The following is a 20,876-nucleotide window of genomic DNA, read 5'->3' as shown; positions in this document are numbered from 1 at the left end:
CTGGTTCGAACATGTATGGTTGATCTACTGCCGCCATGTCCGTAACTTTCACACATAGTTCTATCTAGTCACGTTAGTCTACACTCTCCCCATTACTAATGTCTGTGCCTAAGCACTGACTGAGTATATACTGCGCATGTGCGACTCCCAACAAAGATGGAACAGAAGTGAGATGCCTCACTCTGTTGCTAAAACAGAGAGCTCAACACACAGGGTGAAAAGAGGAGCTGCAGCAATGTGCAGTACAACAAAAATATGCTGTTTTTTGAAAATGAAACCACATAAACCTATTCTGGTACAACCTCTAAATACAATTATGAAATGCACTTTAAGTTACAAACAAACTTAAACACTTAAACTACTGCTTTTTAACATTTACACACACACACACACACACACACACACACACACACGCACAGACAGACAGGCAGAAACTGCTCATTTCGCCTCTAGCAGGCTGGTTTTTCATAAAAAACAATAATCATAAAAAAAAGTAAATAAGGTGTCAAGGGTTTCTCTCCAGGGGCCTTGTCACTGACAGCAATGCAGCAAACCAGTTGCACCAGTCAGATTGCTCAGTTCCCCATAGCAGTGTCCCGACCTGACGACCACAGAACAAAACAAGATATGGGTTTGGACCAACAGTTGTAGAATAAGTGGTAGCTTCATTCAAATTGCTCATTTCCCGTGTTCTTTCTGTCGCTTTCTCCACCCTTGCCTGATCCATGGGGGGGGGGGGGGGAGGGAGAGAGAGAGAGAGAGAGAGAGAGAGAGAGAGAGAGAGAGAGAGAGACAGACTGAGAGAGAGAGAGACAGACTGAGAGAGACTGAGAGAGACTGAGAGAGACTGAGTGGCAAACATGGAGGAGTTATGACACTGCTAAAAAGGGGGGAGAGAGGGAGAAACAGCTGGATTGGGAGTGATTATGAGAGGTAAGCTGTGGCCAAATCTGGCTCTCCTGTCTTTTTGACTGACACTAGATGGCAACGTTTTGCTGTACAGCTTCTCTCTCTAGCCTCCTCTTATCTCCTATCTGTTATTGACTCCTTGTTGCTTAACAATAGACCCTCTAGGGTGTGTGTGACTGTGTGTCTATCTGGCTGGGCTGGGGGGGGGGGGGTACAGGATAAGGGGGTGCAAATCCCTGTGATTCCACCCCTCCTCCTGTTCATGTTGTCCACTCTGAGCGAAGCTGGAGGTGCTGAATCAGGCGGTCGGTTCGAGGGGGAAATCTTGCTTATCTGTGTGGAATTTTATTATTTTCAACTATTTGGATCATCGTGGCTCCCACTCTCCTTCCCTCCCTTTTCCTCCTTCCCACCTTGTCACGCAAACACAGGCTTTCCTCACACAGCCTTGTCTGCCTGCCTGCCTGCCTGCCGCTCTGCTTCCTTCCCTTCCCTGTGCCGCCTCACCCTCGCTTATCACGCCAATTAACATTTTTAACTTCTGCCACTTTTCCCCCAGTGCTTTCTTCTCCTCTGTGTCCGTCTCACTTTTGTCTTTCACATAGGGCTGGGCGATTAATCATATGAAAAATGCTATTTCAATTCATACCACTAGTAATTCTTACATGACAATATTTCTCCTGTATGCCAGGTTGTTTTTCAGTAGCCTAGAATACAGTAACTAGTTGTTGAAATTTGAAACTCTACTTTACCGAGCAAAAGGCATCCCTCTTATGCTATTTCTTGTGGGTATAATTAGTTAAAAGAATTATAATGTAAAATATCCAGAGTTATCATCTTCAAATAACCTGGCAGTGTCTTGTTCATTTTAACCAACCACTCTGGACAGTTATATTCAGGGACGTCACTAGGATTTAAAGACAGGGGGTGCTTAGCCCCCAATGTATTTGTAACATGCATTTTGTTACTGTAATAGAGCCACACTTATTTCAACAACCAATTAAGAAACCAAGATGTTAACACGTAAAAAGTGACAGACATATCCTCTTCTTCTATTAACTACTCTGTTCAACAAAAGTTACTGTAATGTTAGCTTTTAGACACATCAAAGCTGCATGGGGGAATTTACTTCGGCCAGACTTTGATCCTGATGAGTTCTTCTGTAAGCAATGACTTAAATGCTATCTGTCTGCTCATGTAAATGTGTGATAAAGTAATAGCATACTACTGTATATCTAATTCCTCTCTCTATAAGATAAGTTGTCCAAATAATGCTATTTAATTACACTAATTGCTGCAACTGCACTGTGGGTTGGTTCAATCAGAGTGTCATTGCATACAGTATAACCCAAGAACCAGAATTTTAAGGCCTACATTTAGGCAACATTTACATATTTATTTAATTTATCACAGCCAATGAATGCTGTGCAGTATTGAAAAGGATGAATATAGCTAGCATATATAATAAATATAATGAAATAATTTAGTTTAGGCTATGCCTTAGTGCCTAGACCTGCCAACAAATGCTTATTGTTAGAAGTAAACAAAACACCCCACATTTCTTTAGACCTATAGACCACTACTGACCTCAATCACGCTGGCTCCCTCAGAATCAACTGCCCTGCCAATCTCCTTCTTCTCTTTCTCTCTTCGAATAAAATATCTTCCAATATCCATCTGCTCAATGAATTGAAGGATACACCGGTACAATAGCATTAACAGGGACCCTATGACATTTAGTTTTCAGTGACAACAACATTCTATGGGGACTGATATTGTTTTAGAATACTATAGAGATAGACTATATTATTGGCAATGAATAAAGAGCTGTGGACAGCTTGCTAGGTTAACTATTTTTTGTATTTCGCAATATTCCCAAAATATCCCCTTTCCTTTACCTCAAGAAAACGTAGCTAAAGGTAAGCAGGTCGTTAAAACAACTTACAATTTCACTCGGTATCCCCCACTACATGTAATCAATCTTCCTTCACCATTCATCTGCGTGTGTGTGTGTGCGTGCGTGCGTGTGTGCGTGCGTGCGTGCGTGCGTGCGTGCGCATGTGCGCAGTAGCGAGTTCAGACCAAAGAGTAACGACGAGACGAGATGAATCCTTCAGTTACTTGCAACCCTCTGGTCTGCAACGCTCTGAAAGCTGCCAGTTCACACCAATGCAATTTGTTGCATCTAAATATGAATGGGGATACGGTTAGTGATAATGAGATGCTTGATACAGTTGCAGAATCTTTGATTCTCTGCTTTGTTTTAATGCCGCTTGGCTCTCTTCAGTAGCTAACTCTCTACCTCGCTCGTCCACATACCGTTACCGTGCACGCTTGTTGAACCTCTAACACTGCCATTTCGACCAGCTGACAGTTGTAAAATAGAATTAAAACAGACACACTACACACCGACACACAGATGAATGGTGAAGGAAGATTGATTTACCATAGTTAGTGATACAGAGTGCACTGTAAAAAAAATCTAATTATTATTGTTGTTCTTATTTTTTAGGGGCGCTATTATTTTAGGGTAGCTTTAGCACCCCTAAAATAGGCCTAACGACGAGCCTGGTTATATTTAAACAAAATGCACAAACACATGAACAACAAAATTAGTCTAAAATCAATAAATATGCAAAGAGCATTTATCTAATCCCAGTTCTAGCAACATTTTGCTCATACTTGATAAAGGGTCATATTCTGTTGTTTTTAACTTACACTAATATAATGATGATGCTGACAGTCAAAAGCATATACTGCACACACAATGTTCACACACAATGTTCTGCTCCACAGTAAAACACCACATATTTATACAATCACCACAATTATCACCACAAAACACAATGTGATGAAGCTATCAAGGCCAAATAAACTTTCCCTGATGATCTACCAGAAAATCTCTGCTCTCTAACTGCCAAACTAGAGCCTTATTCGGTGCATCACTATGCCCAGTGAGCTCCTGTAGGCCCAGTGACATTATAGATGCAACATTTTTAGTACATGTTTTTACTAAGAATTGGGAGAGAAAATTGTAGTACTAGTTCTATGTGAGAAAGTCATGATTTTCCTTTCATCCACAGTCATGCAGCCCTACTTTCACTTAAATGTATCTGTCAGCATTCAAGGCGTATAAATCTTCGGAAGGAAGGAATGGGCTGATACACTAATTAGTGTGTGTGTGTGTGTGTGTGCGTGTGAGTGTGCGCGCATGCATGTATGCTGGTGGTGAGCCTAATATCAGGAGAAGCTTTTCTTGGCAATCAAGCTTCACTGAAAAGCCCACCATCTCCCTATGTGTCTCCTGATTTGGAAAATTCACCCCTAAGTAAAATCCTGTGTGGCTGTGTGAGAGTGCATGTGTAGGTTTCATAAGAGCTCAGTGGAGAGAGAACATGAATTATAGAGAACTGAGCAGGGTCTTAAGCATCCGGTTTGGAATCTGACACGCAAACCTTTTTTTTTTGAATGGCTTCAGTCGAGGCTCCCTGTTTTCTTTCTCACACGTTTGACTCTTTACGCCTGATTTAGTTCAGATGATACAAGCTTCAATGACATGACCGTGCGGCAGATGTATTGCCACGGCAAATGTTTGTCAGACATTTATATCAAGACAAAACAAAAGAAGGAAAAGCTGGAAAAACGTCTGAAAAGCAGAACAGCTCCATTTCTCCGTCTTTCCTTTTTGTCGTTTTCGATTGATTCTTTATCTCTCTCTGCAGCATCTTTTCTCATCACCCTCATTTCCTCCCAGGTTTCCCCTTACATATAGATAGCCATGGCAACATACACACACACACACACACACACACACACACACACACACACACACACACACACACACACACACACACACACACAAGCATGCACACATGAGTGCATGCTTGTAACCTTTCTTGATTACCCCTGACCTCTTGACCTGTAATGACACAGCTGCCACTTTGATCAGCCAATCACCAATGTGGCGCCACCCAGGTTCTCTGTGGGGCTGCCACTGGCCTGATAAAGTCCTCTGATAGGCCCCTGCTGATGCATTTCCTGTTTTGGTATTGCTTCTTCATTTTTTATTTTCTCCACCAGCTGGTCCCCACATTCCTTAGAGTCAGGGAGGGGGCAGAGGCATTGCCTGGATGTTTATGTTGCATGTAGGGATGTGTGTGTGTGTGTGTGTGTGTGTGTGTTAGCCTAGATAGTTAGGTCTTGGGCCGAGAGGGGGTGGAGGAAATGCTTGAAATTGGGGGGGGTTGTGTGAGGGTTGTTTACATGCGTTGCAAGAGAGAAATGGGGTACATTGTGGGGGTTGGTGGGAGAAGGGGGGGGTGGATCATTGAATGACATAGATGGAGGGGATAATGATAGTGAACAGCTGTTTATGTGTGTGTATTTGTGTGTAATGGGGGGTGGGTGGTTGAGACAGGCGAGGTTTAGGTGTGATTTGGCTCTAAGGTACAGAGGTTGGCGTCTTAGAAGGCTATATGATTCACTCTTTGTTGTTATTACTAATATCGACAGATTTGGTCGTGTTATTCTTGGCTGTTATTGTTGTTGTTATCCTTCGAGTGTCCAGTTCAAGACCAGATGGATGTAAACGTCTTTGTGGGTGGCTGGGTGTGTATTTAGATGGTGATGATCTTTTCCTCAGAGCTCTGTTACCAGGGTCCAATGTCTCCAGTAGCAGGCCGGGAGCAGACATGCCCAGACATGAAAACTACCATGCATGCACGCACACACACACACACACACACACACACACACACACACACACACACACACACACACACACACACACATACACTTTCTCACTCACACCCTCGGTTTGTCTCTGGGCAGAAGTACAGTATGTGCGTATGTATCACTGGATGCTCTGCACTAAGTACGTCAGAGGGTCCCTGCAAAAGATCTTAAAGTATTTTCAGAGCCAGTGTTTACCCACCTGCCTGACTCCTGCTCTTTGTCCCACAAAGCATGTACACACTAGGGCTGGGGGTCTCTAGGTACCACACAATTACATATAAGTCTTGATGCATCTTAAGTACTTTTTCTAACTGTATGACCACATTAACAATACCATAATTGTTAATATTTATCATAAAAGTGTCAGATGAACTGCCATTACTTCCATTACAGGGATTAACAAATCTGATATAACTTGGTACTCAGATAAGGTATCAATACCAATCCAATGCAGTACTTTTTAGAAATATTTAAAAGAAAATTCCTCAGTGCATGGAACTGATTAGGATGTTCCTATCTACACATCACTTCTTTGTCAGTCATCACTTCTACATGTCGAAGCGAACAACAAAAGCTGATAATTTTGTCTGGACAGACGAGGAGGTGGAGTTGCATGTTTGTCTGATGATGACCGACACAGTCGACCGTGATAAGCCACAGCACAGCACCCACGGGAGCACTACCAATATCCTGAGCCTCGCAGCCCTTCAGCCGCTGCTTGAGAGCGAGAGGCAGCGGGCAGAGGAGGCTGAAGCAGACCCTCCTCTGACCGCTGCCACTCGCTCTCTCTCTTTCTCTTCATCTGCAACGTTGTAGCCTACTCTGGCAGCTGCCTCAAATGAATAGCCTACATACGGTCATCGAACTATAACAACCTTATCCACATTGTCGAAATCATTTAAATATTGAGTCATTACATTGAAAATCTTTTAGATAACAGGAGCCTATAATTTCCGTACCCTACTCCGTAACAACAGACTACCTGAACGCCTTTTTCTCGTCTCTCTCCACACCGCTGTCTTCAGACTTTTGCGTTTTTACCCTTTAGACGGGAACGCGACGGTGGAGCGTTTTTAAGATTTCCACTTTTTCACTTTTTTTGCGTTTTTGAGTCCCAAAAACGCCATCGCCGTATAAACGAAAGGCACATCCAATAAAATATTTTGTCGTTTTCACCCGTGAGCGCCATCGTGTAAACAGGGCCTTAGATTGCCTACCTAAGTATGAGGGATTCACAGGAAAATGTTTCATGTAATCCAATGCAATTTTGTCCAATTGATAACAGCCTGGCTGTTTACTGTTGACTGTCTTTACATCAAAACAGAGCTGTATTTAGTTAATGCTAATGCAAACGGAACATATTTTTCCTTTTTTTTAACTGTTTCAAATTAAAAGCATTAAACTGGTGAAACACTGCTTTCATTGTGAAGCAGCCACTGTAAAAGCAAAGTGGTTACCAAAAAGGCGTCTACAAAAAAATGAATGAAAAAACTCTTTTTATCCACTTCATAAAATTCAAAATTTGTCAATTTGGATGGAAGGAAAATCCCAAAAGGCCACTTTGTCTCAGCAACGTACTAAATGTGATTAGGCTAAAAAAAAGATCTATTAGCAGAATGGCCGCCTACACACGGTAAAACTGCGAGGTAGGGCGCAGAGCAGAGAGGCAAAGCGCAGAGCAGGTGTCAGTACCCGATCTATACCGCCTGTAAGATCCGTTCTGCGCATGCGCATAATTCATGCATGCGCAGAAACTCAACGTGTTTTACGACACTGCCTGATCAGTTCTACGCTTGGTACGGATCGGGTACTGACAGTCCCTGTGCGATTTGTACCACGCATGCGTTGAAACACTTTACGACCAAACATCACAACTTTTGTATTAAATCTTTATTATACAATAGTCATACAAACAATCAAGACTTGTTGTCGGTTGTCACTGATCCAAAACCGTGTAGCAACGTCGTCATTGTGTTATGTTAATGTTTTTACTTTTAATACTTCGTCTTGACTAATAACCATAGACTGTATATTATTAATGCGATGAAGTGTAAACGTACATAAGTGTCCTTTCGAAGACGGAATGACAGCTCTTCCAGACACCACTGCTGTATACCACTATAGTAGCTACATGCTAACGGCAGTAAACATGTCATCTTAGCTGGCAATGTTGTTAAATTCTCCCCAATTCCGGGTCACATTCCTGCTGAAACATGTCTGATTGTGTAGTGTTTGGTTCAGAACCCTTAATCTGCGATTTTTGACGTTAGAAAGTGCTGCTTCGTTCCACTACAATCTAACGTTAGCATACTTATAGCTAACTAGTGTAGCTGCATGCTAACGCGACATAGCGGAGCATATATAGCTAGCTAGCTATATATGTACGTATGTAGCAGGACTTTGTACCATAAAAAATCACCAATAAAAGCTTCTAAACCAAATACTAAACAAATACAAATACAGTAAAGTGACCGGAATTTGGGGTGAAATGTCCAGCATTGAGCTACATAATAGTTAGCTAGGAGTATGCTGGTCTCTCACAGAGATCTCATTTGTAGCCCTGTTTTTACCTGATACTTTCATAAAAGTACAAACACATAAAGTGAGAGGTATATGCACATGATTAAACTTTATTTCAAGCATGATTAACCTGAAGCAGGACGGAGTCATGACTTAAAACACCAAAGGAAGGCTTCTAGCTCAGGCTAGCTAGCGTTAGCAAATTACCTTCAAAGATGCAAAGAAATGATGAAACGTAAAATTTGAAGTCTTTATTTAATTTGCTACATGGTGTTGTACTGGATGGCCAGACGACCCTCCGTATATCATTAACAGATACTTTCGGCAACTCCAGCAAACACCTTGTAAACTTCATCTCTGCCATCATAACGGTCTACTGTCACTGTCTAATGTTTTCTTCCGGTAACCATAGAGCTGTGCGCAAGCGTAGAACTGATCAGGGAGTGTCGTAAAACACGTTGAGTTTATGCGCATGCGCAGAATGGATCTTACAGGCGGTAAGGATTGGGTACTGACAGCAGGAATACGTTATCATTGCTTCTGGAATTGGTTGCGCCTTGAAAGGTCAGCAACAACGAGGTCAAAGTTGAAATAATTCAAACTTTGAGCACAGCGCTTGGCGGCAATTCCGAGCGCTGCGCGACGCCAAGTTGGCCCTCACCGCTCTCCCTATAGGAAAACAATGGAACAGCCAACGCACAGCGGTTTTACCGCGGATCATGTGTAGGCGGCTTAAGACTCCAACATTTGCCCACAAAATCTAATCTTATGGCAGTATATACAGTAAAAGTATAAAGAAGCTGCCAGTCAGAGGCAAGTTAGTGATTATAAGTAGACCTCTGAATTCTGATTTAAGAGGTTTTATTCATCAATGCTGAATCAGTAATCACACAGTAAGCAGTTAATTTCCCCATGACCACATATACATGTATGCACACAAAACATTCTGTAAACATTGTCCAAAATATTGTCTGTCTCCGTCATGTGTACCATAGGCCATTAATGTGAATGACGTGGACACTCACACAAACATACACTGCTGCAAGCCAAAGCTGACCAAGTTATTTGGCTGTTGCTGAGCTGTGGAGGAGATGTCATTGTAATTGGAGGGAGGGCCGGGGTCATGACCCTGAACAAACCCACAGCAGGATGCTATTGGTTAGTGTTCTCCTCTCACTGCCACTTATGTCTTTTACAGAGACAGGGCGATTTTGCTCTTTCTGTCAGCTGTTACTTTGCTAAATGCCTTTCAGGCTCTCATTTCATCTCAACAACTTCCTAACCTGACTGTTTAATTTACTTTTTCACTGTTTTATCTTACATCTTCCTATTGAATCATTCTTACCTCACTGCCTTTTCTGAGAGAACAACAGTCCAGTTTTGTCTACTTCTTGGTATTGACTTTCTTCACGCCTTCACCCTCCCTTCTTTCTCACTCTTCTGTTCCTGGAATGGTTTGTACCAGAAGGTCTGGACGGAGGAACAACAAGGCAGAGAGTGTGTGTGTGTGTGTGTGTGTGTGTCTCAATCAATGAGATAAAGTGAGAGTAAATGTGTGGCCCACCCAGGGGCCTGGCAGCCGGAGCTGTTTACAGTCATCAGGCTAGTCATCATCTCTTCTCCTCTTCCAATCCTTTCTTCAACTATTTCTTCTCTGTGATTGCAGATAAAAAAAGCACCCATAGATTATGCACTATTGGGCTATGAAACTATAGAGTAGAGCTCCACAATATGAGCACAGGATTCTCTGTAGGTGTGGGGTAAGATCAACAGTGGGGCTGTGTTGGACTGGACTGATACAGTTGATCTCTGTAGCTTTTTAGGGCGTTTTCAGATTTGGCCTGAATACTTGAGTGCAAACCTAGGTTTCTGTCTTTTAGCCTTTCAGAGTGGAGAGTCATTACAGTGGGTTTTGTTAGTATACATGACGCAAGACCACTTTATAAGACTGCACTAGACTTGGGCAATCTGGGTTACAAGAGATCGCCGATAGTCTACATTGAACATGTAATTGGACATAGCATATTATGCATATGCTGAGCAGGTTTCACTTTCATCAATTAAACTGGCAACACTGGTTCGGCTGTCCTGCCTCCTGCTTGGCTGACATGCTTCTGTTTTGCTACTGTCTTGCTTCGGTAGCTTGACACAGTTATTTTTGTCATATTCATCATTACAGTGGCTAATTATCCACTTTACATTTAAACCTAAGGTTCCACTAGTCTACTCAAGCACTCATAGTGATCTCCTTTTAGCGACTTTCTAGCTAATCCCACCGTTATTTACACGGTGTTCGCTCTGTTAGCTACTTTAGTTTAGCAGTTAGCGGTGGCTTCTCTCACTCTCCAGTTCTCTGTTGATCAGCGTATCAAATGTTTAGCTGTTCCTCTGCCTCCTAATGTGATAATTATGTAATAACTGTAGTTCTAGGAGGCAGAGCTCAGCACCAGGGAAACTCGATCGTTAACTGCTGTATCTTAGCCCCCAGTAACGTTAATGGGTGCGGGCTGACCTAATGTAACGTTAGCTCCCGTCCCCTGGCAGCAGCCGGGAAGCCAGGGGGGCTGGGTGACTGTCTGAAAGAAGCACAGCCCATCAGATGTCAGATGCATGGAAAAAAGACTGCAAACTCCTTTGTAATTAACGTTAAGGATTTAAAATTCACTTGTTTGTGCTGATTAACGTGGCTCAGCGGACAGACTTACTGCTCCACCAGAAAATAAACAGTAGGGCGCAGATTCTAGATATTATAGTTCTGATAGTAAGTTAGTTAAAATATATGTGTAGGAAAACCCAATCACCGATCATTACTTCAATCTGCGATATACGACCTGATCGCCAATCGACACAAGCCTAGACTGCACCATGTTTGAGCTTTCATACTTCACCAAACAGGGTCAGGTAAGACCTCTTCAACTGGCTGTGAAAAACACCCTTCCTACTTTTAGTTCTGTTGGTTTGTTCAGGTCTTATTACAGTATAATTCAAAGCAAAGCTGGTATGTCCACTTTTAACAGGGAATGTAATGTGAACTTATTACAAGAAACAGCCCCTGAACATTTTCATGAACATGTTGTCCATTGTTTGGTCATTTCTTCATATGATCTTATTGGTACAAGGAGATGAATGTTGACATCGGATAGCCAGCAGTTACTCATGCTTGGAAAGGCTAGTATAACAAAATGAACCAAGGGCAAACCACAGCCTGTACTGATCACTGTAGTCAGCTAATTCCTTTTTATCTGGTATGAAGACCAGAGATTATGCCCCCCCCCCACACACACACACACACACACACACACACACACACACACTCACTCCTTGCCTTCCAAAATTTGTCTCCCTAGCTTCCTCTCGCCTTGGGAATTATAGTCCAGAGCTTGTCTTGCTATGTTCCTCGGATCTTTCCTAAGTTTATGACCGATCCATCCCCACTTTCTGGATTTGATTTCAATGTGGATTTGCTCCTGGTTCATGCATCTCCACAGGTCTACATTTTAGAGGTCGATCGATTTTTGGCATTTTTTAACATAATCGGCATCGGCCAATATCCCAGTATATCAAGCCGATTAATAGGCAGGTGCATCTGCGGGCAACCTAGTGTTAAAAACATGAATAGGCGACATTTTTTACAGCGCACCCAGACCATGTATGTATTAAGAGAACTGGATACAGTGTTCGGCAGGACCCCCGTACATTCCAATGAGAGTGCTCAAAAGCACATAAAGCAAACATGGAGCTCTGCTCTTCCGCATTGTTGGCCCATAACGCTGGTTGGCTCACGATGGGCATGCGCACTAGCAACAATTTGTTTGCGTTGTCGTAGCAACCGGTAGCAACATGCGCGTTCATGAGCTTCTCTGTCGTGTCTCTTACAAGTGGCGAACTCATGAACTCGCCGTTTTCATTGTCTAAAATATTCACTAACGTTAAACATTGTGTTTTTGTTGTTCCCGATCGTTTACATGCTTAGCTAAATAAACGATAGATGTCTTTAGCTAGACAACCAAGGAGATTTAATAATGATGTTGTGCTACTAGCTAGCTAGCTACTAACTAGCGCTAGCAGTTAGCCTGCAGTTTCGTGAACAAAGCTCATCCATAAGTTGATATACCCAGAAACAAATTATCCGCTGAAATATAGACGTTTCTTTCGCCATGCAAAGTCTATGTGAAAAGTCTTTCTGGGCCATGGGGTGCAGTACCACCCCTATCCGCTAAGCCCATGGTGGCTTTTAGACTCGGCGCTCTTCCTGGGGGCTTGACCCAGACCAGCTGCCTCCAGCCCCTCCCCTCGTGAAGTCTTGCCGTGTGTCTCGCACAGTCACTTCAGGTTCAGACGCTACCATTAGTAGTAGCATATTGCTGGTGTTCTTGCCTTGGGATTAACTGTACTAATAAAACCGTACAAAACACCGCGGCCACACCGCTGTGAAAGCTCCCTGAATGTCATTTATCAGAGTCTGGTTGTTACCCCTGTCTGTGGCAGTCTCATCCACTCCTAAAACGGAGCTAACTGGAGCTAACCGCTAATGGAGCTAATCGTTGCTAACAGAGCCTTCAGTTCTCCGTGCCTGTATCCATTAACTGCATCTATGGACTCGAGCACGAATAAAACCCTTAATTTTATTAAATTGGCTGGACGAGTTTTAAATTACAGCTAAGAGTTGTTTGAATGACAGAAATCTGCTCAGATAAGATCCTAATGAGTGCAACAGGACATGTAACAGTAGGGTCCCCAAAACACAGATAAAACATTTCAACAAATGAACAATGATCTAACAAACAAGGTGAACAAGAATTGACTTTAGATAGCCCTAGTCTTATGTGATTCAACAGGAGTTAGGAGGAATTAGTGTTGAGATTAATAATAACGTCACTTTCTGTGAAGCTTGCAGATTTGTATTCTCAGAAGTTGCTAATGCTGCTAAGTGCACTAAACTTTATTTTTTCATTGAAAGGTTTATTTGACAGTTTATTTTCTTCTTACCTGTTTCGTTTATTTAATATATTTTTCATACATTATTTATACAATATACAGTATGTTTTTACATTATACATTTTTAATTGAAGTATACAAGTGTAGATTGGTGAAGTGTTCAATAAATGTTTTTGTTGAGAAATTCTGTGTATATTAGTGTTACATTTTATCTTTCAAATAGAGGTTTAAAAAACCACATATCGGCCAAATATCGGCCAAAATAAATCGGCAGCATTTATCGGCCATCGGCTGACCCTGATTTCTAAAGATCGGCATCGGCCAGAGAAAACCCATATCAGTCGACCTCTACTACATTTGATGTCGTGTTGACAGTGAGACAGTTGTTAATATATATGTATATATATATGACTTGGTGGTTTTCCAGGTTTCACAGCCATATAGAAGGACCGATTTGACATTTGTATTGAAGATTCTGATTTTGGTGTTTCTAGAGAGCTGGGAAGAGAGCCATACAGGTCGGAGCGTTCTAAAGGCATGTTGCTTCCCAGGTATACAAACTCAACCGCATCTTCCAGGGATTGCTCCTCGATTGTGATAGGTTGGTGGGTTTTGGTGTTGAGCCTCATGACCTTGGTCTTCCCAGCGTTTATCCTGAGGCCTATCTGTTTACTGTGTGAACTTAAATGAACTGAAAAGAAAAATGCAACAGCGTTTTCATCTGTGGTTAAGACCAAAGAAAACAGGCTCACAAAGGTGTGATCACACCTTTTAAAAGCCACAGTCTGTTTGTGTGTGGCTGTTAAAGCCTGTTTGGAAAGAGTGTAGTAAATGCTCATCCCTCGAGTTGAATTGCGCTTGAGCAAGGCGCATAATCTCCTCCAACTGGTCAAGTGGAGCTGATTACTGGCCAACAGAAACAAAATGGTGGCTCTTTTAATCAGCATCTCACGGCTTCAGGTGTCGATGTGGACAACTGCACGAGTTGCCGAAAAAAAGCATGATGCATGCTGCAGTCCACAATTCCCTAGTTAAACAAGGTTTACACACACACACACACACACACACACACACACACACACACACACACACACACACACCTACTACTACTCAAGTTGTCTCTGAGCTTTGCCAGGGTTTACCCCACCACATCACCACACTGCCACCGCAGCCGCATGAGCCACAGCCTCATGAGATTTCTCACCGCGTCGTCAACACTTCTCCGTTTCAGTGTGCGGTCCAGATTTGGCCGTACTCTAATGGCAACCGCCAACATCTGGTTGATTTGTATTGACTGCTTTATGAATGGCTCCATCTTCTGATGCCTTCTGGATTGTCCCTCATCAATAAAAGGGATATGTAGTTTGTCTGACAGTCTGACTGGCTGGTGTGAATGGCTGAGTTTCACATTTCCAGACCACTTAAAGACTTTTCAGTCTCTGTGACCAGATTTAGAGCTCCTCTGTTCTTTAATTTGGTCAGTTGCGGTCATTTAAGAAGTCAGTGTACTTGGCCCCCACCCTTCAGTCACATCTCGAGGTTTTCGAGAGAGCACAAAAGAAAGGCTGATTTCAGGTCGTAAAAGATGGATTCAGTTTGTTGTCTACATTATCTGAATGGAAGTCACCATTAGACCTCAAGAGTAGCTTTACGGCTGTTAAACAGTCTTCAAAGTAATAAAATGTTGCTCCAAACCGATTTCATTCCAGAGCACATAAAATCGGATACCATGGAGGCTGTCCTGTGGATTGAGGAAATTGGAAAATGAAGTCAAACCTACTACAATGGGGTTGAGTAATCATCTTCGAAAGCCTCTTTTTTTGTTTTTGTTTTAAGTTCAGATTTGTAGCATAGTTCTTTCTCTGTGCTTACTGTGCAGCCCATTCAGAGGCATTTAAATGCTGATGTGTATCTGTCACATGGAGGTGTCTGGTCCTGGTCCAGTCCAGTCCAGTCATGTCCCGTATGTTTTAACTCTCAGAGCAGCAGGTTGAATCAGCCTTTTGTGTCCTCAGTTGCCTACTGTGCCATAATGTTCTATTCAGCTCCAGGTCGGAAAAGCACTGTGCACCGGCACCTTCCTGTTTTTATCAAAGACATTTTAACACATCAAGCCAGAACAACTATGGCTTTCATATTTCATACTTAAATCTAAGCTCATGAATAATAAAAGAGTCACCCCTGTCATATTTTCCCTGTATTGATTTCACATGCATTCCAAGGATGCCGAACACACATTTGTCAATTTTTTCAACATTCTTCTATTTTTTTTTTTCTTCTCTTAAGCGGGAAATTGTTATACACAAACACACACCAGGACATTTCTCCCCCCATCCCAAACTACGCCTTTTTTTTTTGTTACTGTAACTGTTTGCTACAGATCAGAAGCAAAGGTCAATCAGAATACAGTTGTCCATTGTGTGACTCTTTCCATCTCTCACCTGGTCTTCTCTCTTTTCACTCTCCTCTTTCCCTCCTTCCCTCTGGGGCTGCAAACAGGATTACTTAGGGTTTGTGTAAGACTCTGTTGTATCCACATGAAACCAGGTTTGGTTTAGGGACATTTCACTGGAGTACATTTGTACCCTTAAGGCTTCCACCAACTATAGGCAAGCAGCACATACCAATAAATACACAAACCATTTTCTGAATGTAACTGCTGTGAAAACAATACGGGCACACCAGCTGTCCCTAATTTGACAGATGTCCCCAATCAACTGGTTAAAAGTCTTGACAGTGGTCCCCAAATGACATAGCGCAGACCGACACCCTAAATACACGCTTCCTGGAACAGAGCAAGACATTAAATTAGAGCTTAATAAGGAAACATACACACAGATGGGGAAAGTGAGATGGGTTGGTAGTGAGTCAATGACAACATTTGCCTTCCCCTCTTAACCCCCCAACCCCAATGTTTCTCCTTCTTTTCCCATTGAAAGGAAAACTGTGGGTGTAATGGGTTGTTCATGTGCGTAAGAGGAGCATGTTAACATCACTAGCAGTGTTGGGCCTTGTCCCAATATTCCTGAAAGGCAGCTTGATTCAATTGGGAGCATGGTGAAGATGATGGCAGAGCGAGGAAACATATCCACTCCTACAATCTGTCGTGTAGGATGCGTAGTAGGTAACAGAAAGAAAACCCTTGTACGTAATGCCTGACTGTCTTGCTCCACTTTTGTCCTTTTTGGCCAGGTCCTCGGTCCCTCATACATACACTCCCCCCCCCCCCCCTCTCTCTCTCACACACACACACACACACACACACACACACACACACACACACACACACACACACACACACACACAAATACACAAGTAGAGAGAGGCAGACAGACACACAGCACATTGCTCTGAGCACAAAGAGGGGGAGCTGAGGGGACATGGGCTTTGCCTCTGCTTAGGTGCGATGTATATATTTCAAACAAAAATAAGAATGCTCTCTGCCAGCACTTTCTCTCACTGCTGAAAGACGCCAGACACATTGTTTAATGAGTCTCATGGCTTTGTTGATTTCAATCTCAGGGCTTTGTTTTTGTGAATCGTGCTCTCTGAGGCCGGTATTAATCTTCGCCATGTGTATACACAAGGTGTCCAGTGCTGCGCCGTATAACTAGGAATTGTCATGCGACAAGGTTTGGTTCAAGTTGGGCGAAGTCTTGTTTGGCTCACTGCTTCATTCTTTCCCTCCGTTGCCAGGTCTGGTGTTTATACCGCTGTGGTAGACCCCTTCCTCAGTCACCCCTACTTTCCTCTTCCTCGTCCCAAGTCACATCCTCACATCGTCTACACCAATCTTTCTCCCTGCTGCCTCCTTGTCCTTCTCCTGCAGCAAACTTCCCTTGGCCTGGACCAGTGTTTATGTTCTGGATTATGCGTTCCTCGATGGCAGTGTGTGCGAGTGCAGAGAGACACAGAGGGCCTTGGCAGGCCAGTCGGTTTCCAGGTGCTTCTTTGGTGTTTGGCAGCTCTTTGCCTGTGCCTGACTAAGCCCTCTCCTCCTCACTGGGTCTGCACTCTTGTCTCTCATCCTGCATTTCTGCACTCACTAGAAAACCTCCTGTAGTTTGCAATACAGGCGTTGCCGCAAGACAGGAACACAAAACCAGGGTGGTTTTTCTTTTGATTGAAGGTTGTGCATGTTTTGCTCTAGCTGCTCCTCAAAGCTGGTATCAGAGACCCAAATGGCCAGGTTTTAGAGAGTAACATGAATTCAAGTCTGTGTTAAGTATCATACCAAAATAGTTCTTTCCATAATAGTTGTGTTTTGGATGGTTGTATGTCGTTAGATGCCTGGTCACGCCAGTATTGTCAGAATGGACATGTAAGGCTCGATTGTAGTTCACACACATAAAGACTGGGTTGTGGTTAATATCTTAATGCAATGACCTCCTGATTTCTGTAGGCTAAGTCCCAGCCAGTATCTCCCACCAGGGTGTCTTGTTTTTCACTGAAAACCTCCTAATTAGGATTAGTCCGTAACTAAGAAATTCTTGTGGAAGGTGGACTGTTGTCTCTCCAACAAATAAAAAGAAAATAGACAGTGGCGTATTAGGGCACATTGTTTTTGGCTTTAAGCTAACTCATTGTTGTTTTTTAAATAACATATTACAAAAATCTAGATCGGAATTGGAACTAAAAATACTTTTTGCAGCATTAGCATTGTGTAGTTTAACTATTTGTTGTTGTATTTTAATCTACTTAAGGGACTCTGGCACATGTTCAGTAGCTCATTTGCATATTCTCCCCATTACTTCACATTACATAACTTTGTGTTAATAGAAGCATATTATATGCTGTCATTTTGGCATAAAGCCTCTGCTATTAACAGTGTCCTCTGGCAGCAGCAAACACTATGCATGTTGGATGCACATAAAACTAAAGACAAAATAGGGTTTCAAACCAGTCTGCTGCTTTTAAAAAACTTAAAAAACTTGTTTTTCTCTGTGAAACTTGGTTCAACCGGAAACGAGCTCTAGCGCAGCCAAATTTGGTGCAGCTCATTTCGGTGCGTATACGCATGTTTGTATGTAAGTACAACGTATGTACTGTAAGTAAGGAGCATCTCATAACTTCTTTGTGTGTTATAAAGCTCTAATGTGTATCTTGTCCTAGTCTTTATTTTTTGTTTTAATATGAATGATATTATGGTCTTACCTGGTCATAACATACCATAACAAAACACATACAAACATGCACCTGATCACACACATTTACAAGTCTAAGCATACAATAATGATACCCAAGGTATGGAGTAGACAAGCCAGCTCCATTCTGTATCTTTGGCTGAGTGAGCTTCATGTTGTCTCCCCCTTTGGGAATTAAACCATGCTATGTGGTAATTATATGCATGTTTCTCTTGGTATTTTGGGGGTTGGAGACAGACAAAGTAACATTCACATCAGAGCCAGACCATTCCTTAACGCCTACACACTGACCCCAAACAAAATATTTCACATTTTTAAACAGAATAGTTGATTGACAATTGTGTTCATGGAAGCAATTCATTTTATAGTGGTCTGCCTCTATTTAAAAGAATTTAGAAGTTTGAGTCACATAAGGACATTTGACTATTTGTCATTAAGGATTGGAAGCTGTTGTTTGGTGTGAAACTACAATGTTAGTGATCATTATTTACTTTGGGAGCATTTGTTAGGATTAGCAGTTTGCACAAAATCCAAACACAGAGATAAAAATGACACATGTAAGTGCGTTTCATCATCAAAAGTTATGATCCAGCTTCATATGAAGTTGAGTCATTTGAGGACAGCAATGATTTGGCTCCAGCTGATACTGATAACAGTAAATTTGTGTTGCCAGGTGTCTGGGCGAGGCTGAAGGGATAGGCTATGGATATGTGTGCATGCCTGCACCCACTGACCTGTTATTTGTTTTGTGCGTGGGTGTGCAGGCATGCATGTGTGTGTACTGTACTGTACTCTACGGTGGCCTGACAGATTACGGTTGGGCCAGTGATGCATTAGCCATGGCCAAAGATGGGTTGGTATGGAATAAATAATGGATACCATCCTTTCCCTCTGAATAAATCAAGACCAGAGAGATGAGAGATTAAATGTGAGAGAGAGTTGGAGAAATTGAATGCCAGAGAGAAAGAGAGCGTTTGTGTAACTGGAAGAGGAATATAGAGGGAGAAACCGTGTCCTGAATTCCAAATCAGTATCTCACTTCTCTCTGCAAAGAAAAGGGAAATGGTTAAAGGAAAATGCAGTTTGACACTGCAGTTTGTGAAATGATTTTAAGTAGAAAATAAACTAATTCCTCTTATTATTAGGTATTGACATGATGGTTTCTTAGCTTATTTTGCTCTTTTTTTTTTGCCTTTGCATCCCAGGCCCAGGGCCAGACGTTCACCTTCCCTGACATCTTCCCGGAAAAAGAGCGGATGCCGACGGAGGGCTCCATGGAAGAGATGCAGGAGAAGTTCATGGAGGACGAGAAGCAGAGGCAGAAACTCGACCCCAGGAGAGGAGGGGTCACAGAGTGGTTCGGACTCTGAGACAGCCCACTGACCGGGACCTCTGTGCTCATATGGTGTGGCGTGGGTGTTTCATTGGGAGCATGATATATTGATTTACAACGCGACTGTTGTGATGTCACTTCTATTTCTGTAAGAAATACTCACTAGTAAAGAAGAATGAGCATGTGTGTGTGTGTGTGTGTGTGTGTGTGTGTGTGTGTGTGAGAGAGTGAGTGAGTGAGTGAGAGTGAGTGTGTGAGTTTGTGCAGCTACGATCCAATAACCCAAGCCAGAACAGAATCACAGGAGGAGGAGAGAGGCTCTTTCAGGAAACCAGCCCACCGTACAGAACCTCCATCACCTCAGATGACCTCCTCTCCTTCCTCCTCCCACACTTCCTGTTTTACCTCATTCTCCTTTTACCCCTCCTCTTTGGCACCAGTACCTCTGCACCTCTTCTTCCTTTGACTCCTCTTTCCTCAGGAGTTTCCTTTCCTTCTCGTCTGTCGCCTCTGCTGTCCCTCCTTCTCCTTGTCCCTCCCCTACTCTCCTCTTCCTCTGCCACGCTGGGAAAGGGTATATTGTGGCATCCCTAGTTGCTCTGACTCTCAGCCAGTTGGATCAGACTACCTGGACAACCCACATCCTTTCCACTTTTATGAGTTTGCCTTGGATTAATTGACCACTTTAGGTAAACAACAATTGAGATGTTTTTTCAGCAAAGCAACGACATGGAATTTGCTGGAGTGTTTTATTATTTTGTGGTAGCACCTCTTGCCATAACTGAGAAAAGATTGTACTCAGTGTTTGTGTGTGTTTGCCTAGCATGCAGGACTTGCCAGTGAATCTGTCTAATTGTAAGTGCTGTTGGAATAAGAACTAATAAACGGTCATCAAAAGTGCTCTGCTTACTTTTTCTTGTGTTCTCCTCGCCTCATCTCCCATGGCTGCTGCGCTCAACAACTGGCACTTCGAGACGCTGTTCGCCACACAAGCTGGCCTGCGCGTGTGCCAATGTGGTCTGGTAGCTGTTTTGACAAAGTAATGATCTGTGTTTGAATCGGGCCACTGGAGGACTGAGCTCTCTTACGGTAATAAGGGCCATAAAGGGGAGGGACCTCTCCTGGGCTCGCTCAGACCCTCCATTATGCTGAGAGGCTAAGGTTACAGTAAGTGTCCCCCAGCCGTGACCACTAATGCTGGCTGGCTAATACAAAGGTCCAGTCCCTGACCTTACCCAGCCAACTCAGCTATCACTAAGGAGAATGTCAATATTGATCCTGTTGGCCCATTGTCTGCT

The 20,876-nt window shown here is 42.9% G+C and overlaps 1 protein-coding gene across 1 annotated transcript in view; it reads left to right on the top strand.

Moving 5' to 3' along the window:
* mrpl23 (mitochondrial ribosomal protein L23) overlaps positions 1 to 20,478 on the top strand; it is a 55,178-nt gene extending 34,700 nt beyond the window's left edge. Inside the window, exon 5 of the mRNA XM_031283113.1 lies at positions 19,451 to 20,478. Coding sequence (XP_031138973.1) covers positions 19,451 to 19,615 — 165 coding nt within the window. The 3' untranslated portion in view covers positions 19,616 to 20,478. The remainder of the gene's footprint in view (positions 1 to 19,450) is intronic.
* The last annotated feature ends 398 nt before the right edge of the window (positions 20,479 to 20,876 follow it).

The sequence above is a fragment of the Sander lucioperca genome, chromosome 7 (genome assembly GCF_008315115.2).
Source record: "Sander lucioperca isolate FBNREF2018 chromosome 7, SLUC_FBN_1.2, whole genome shotgun sequence".
In the NCBI taxonomy this organism is placed as follows: Eukaryota; Metazoa; Chordata; class Actinopteri; order Perciformes; family Percidae; genus Sander; species Sander lucioperca.
Note: the sequence above shows the minus strand (reverse complement) of the source record. Positions and strands in the feature narration are given on the sequence as shown.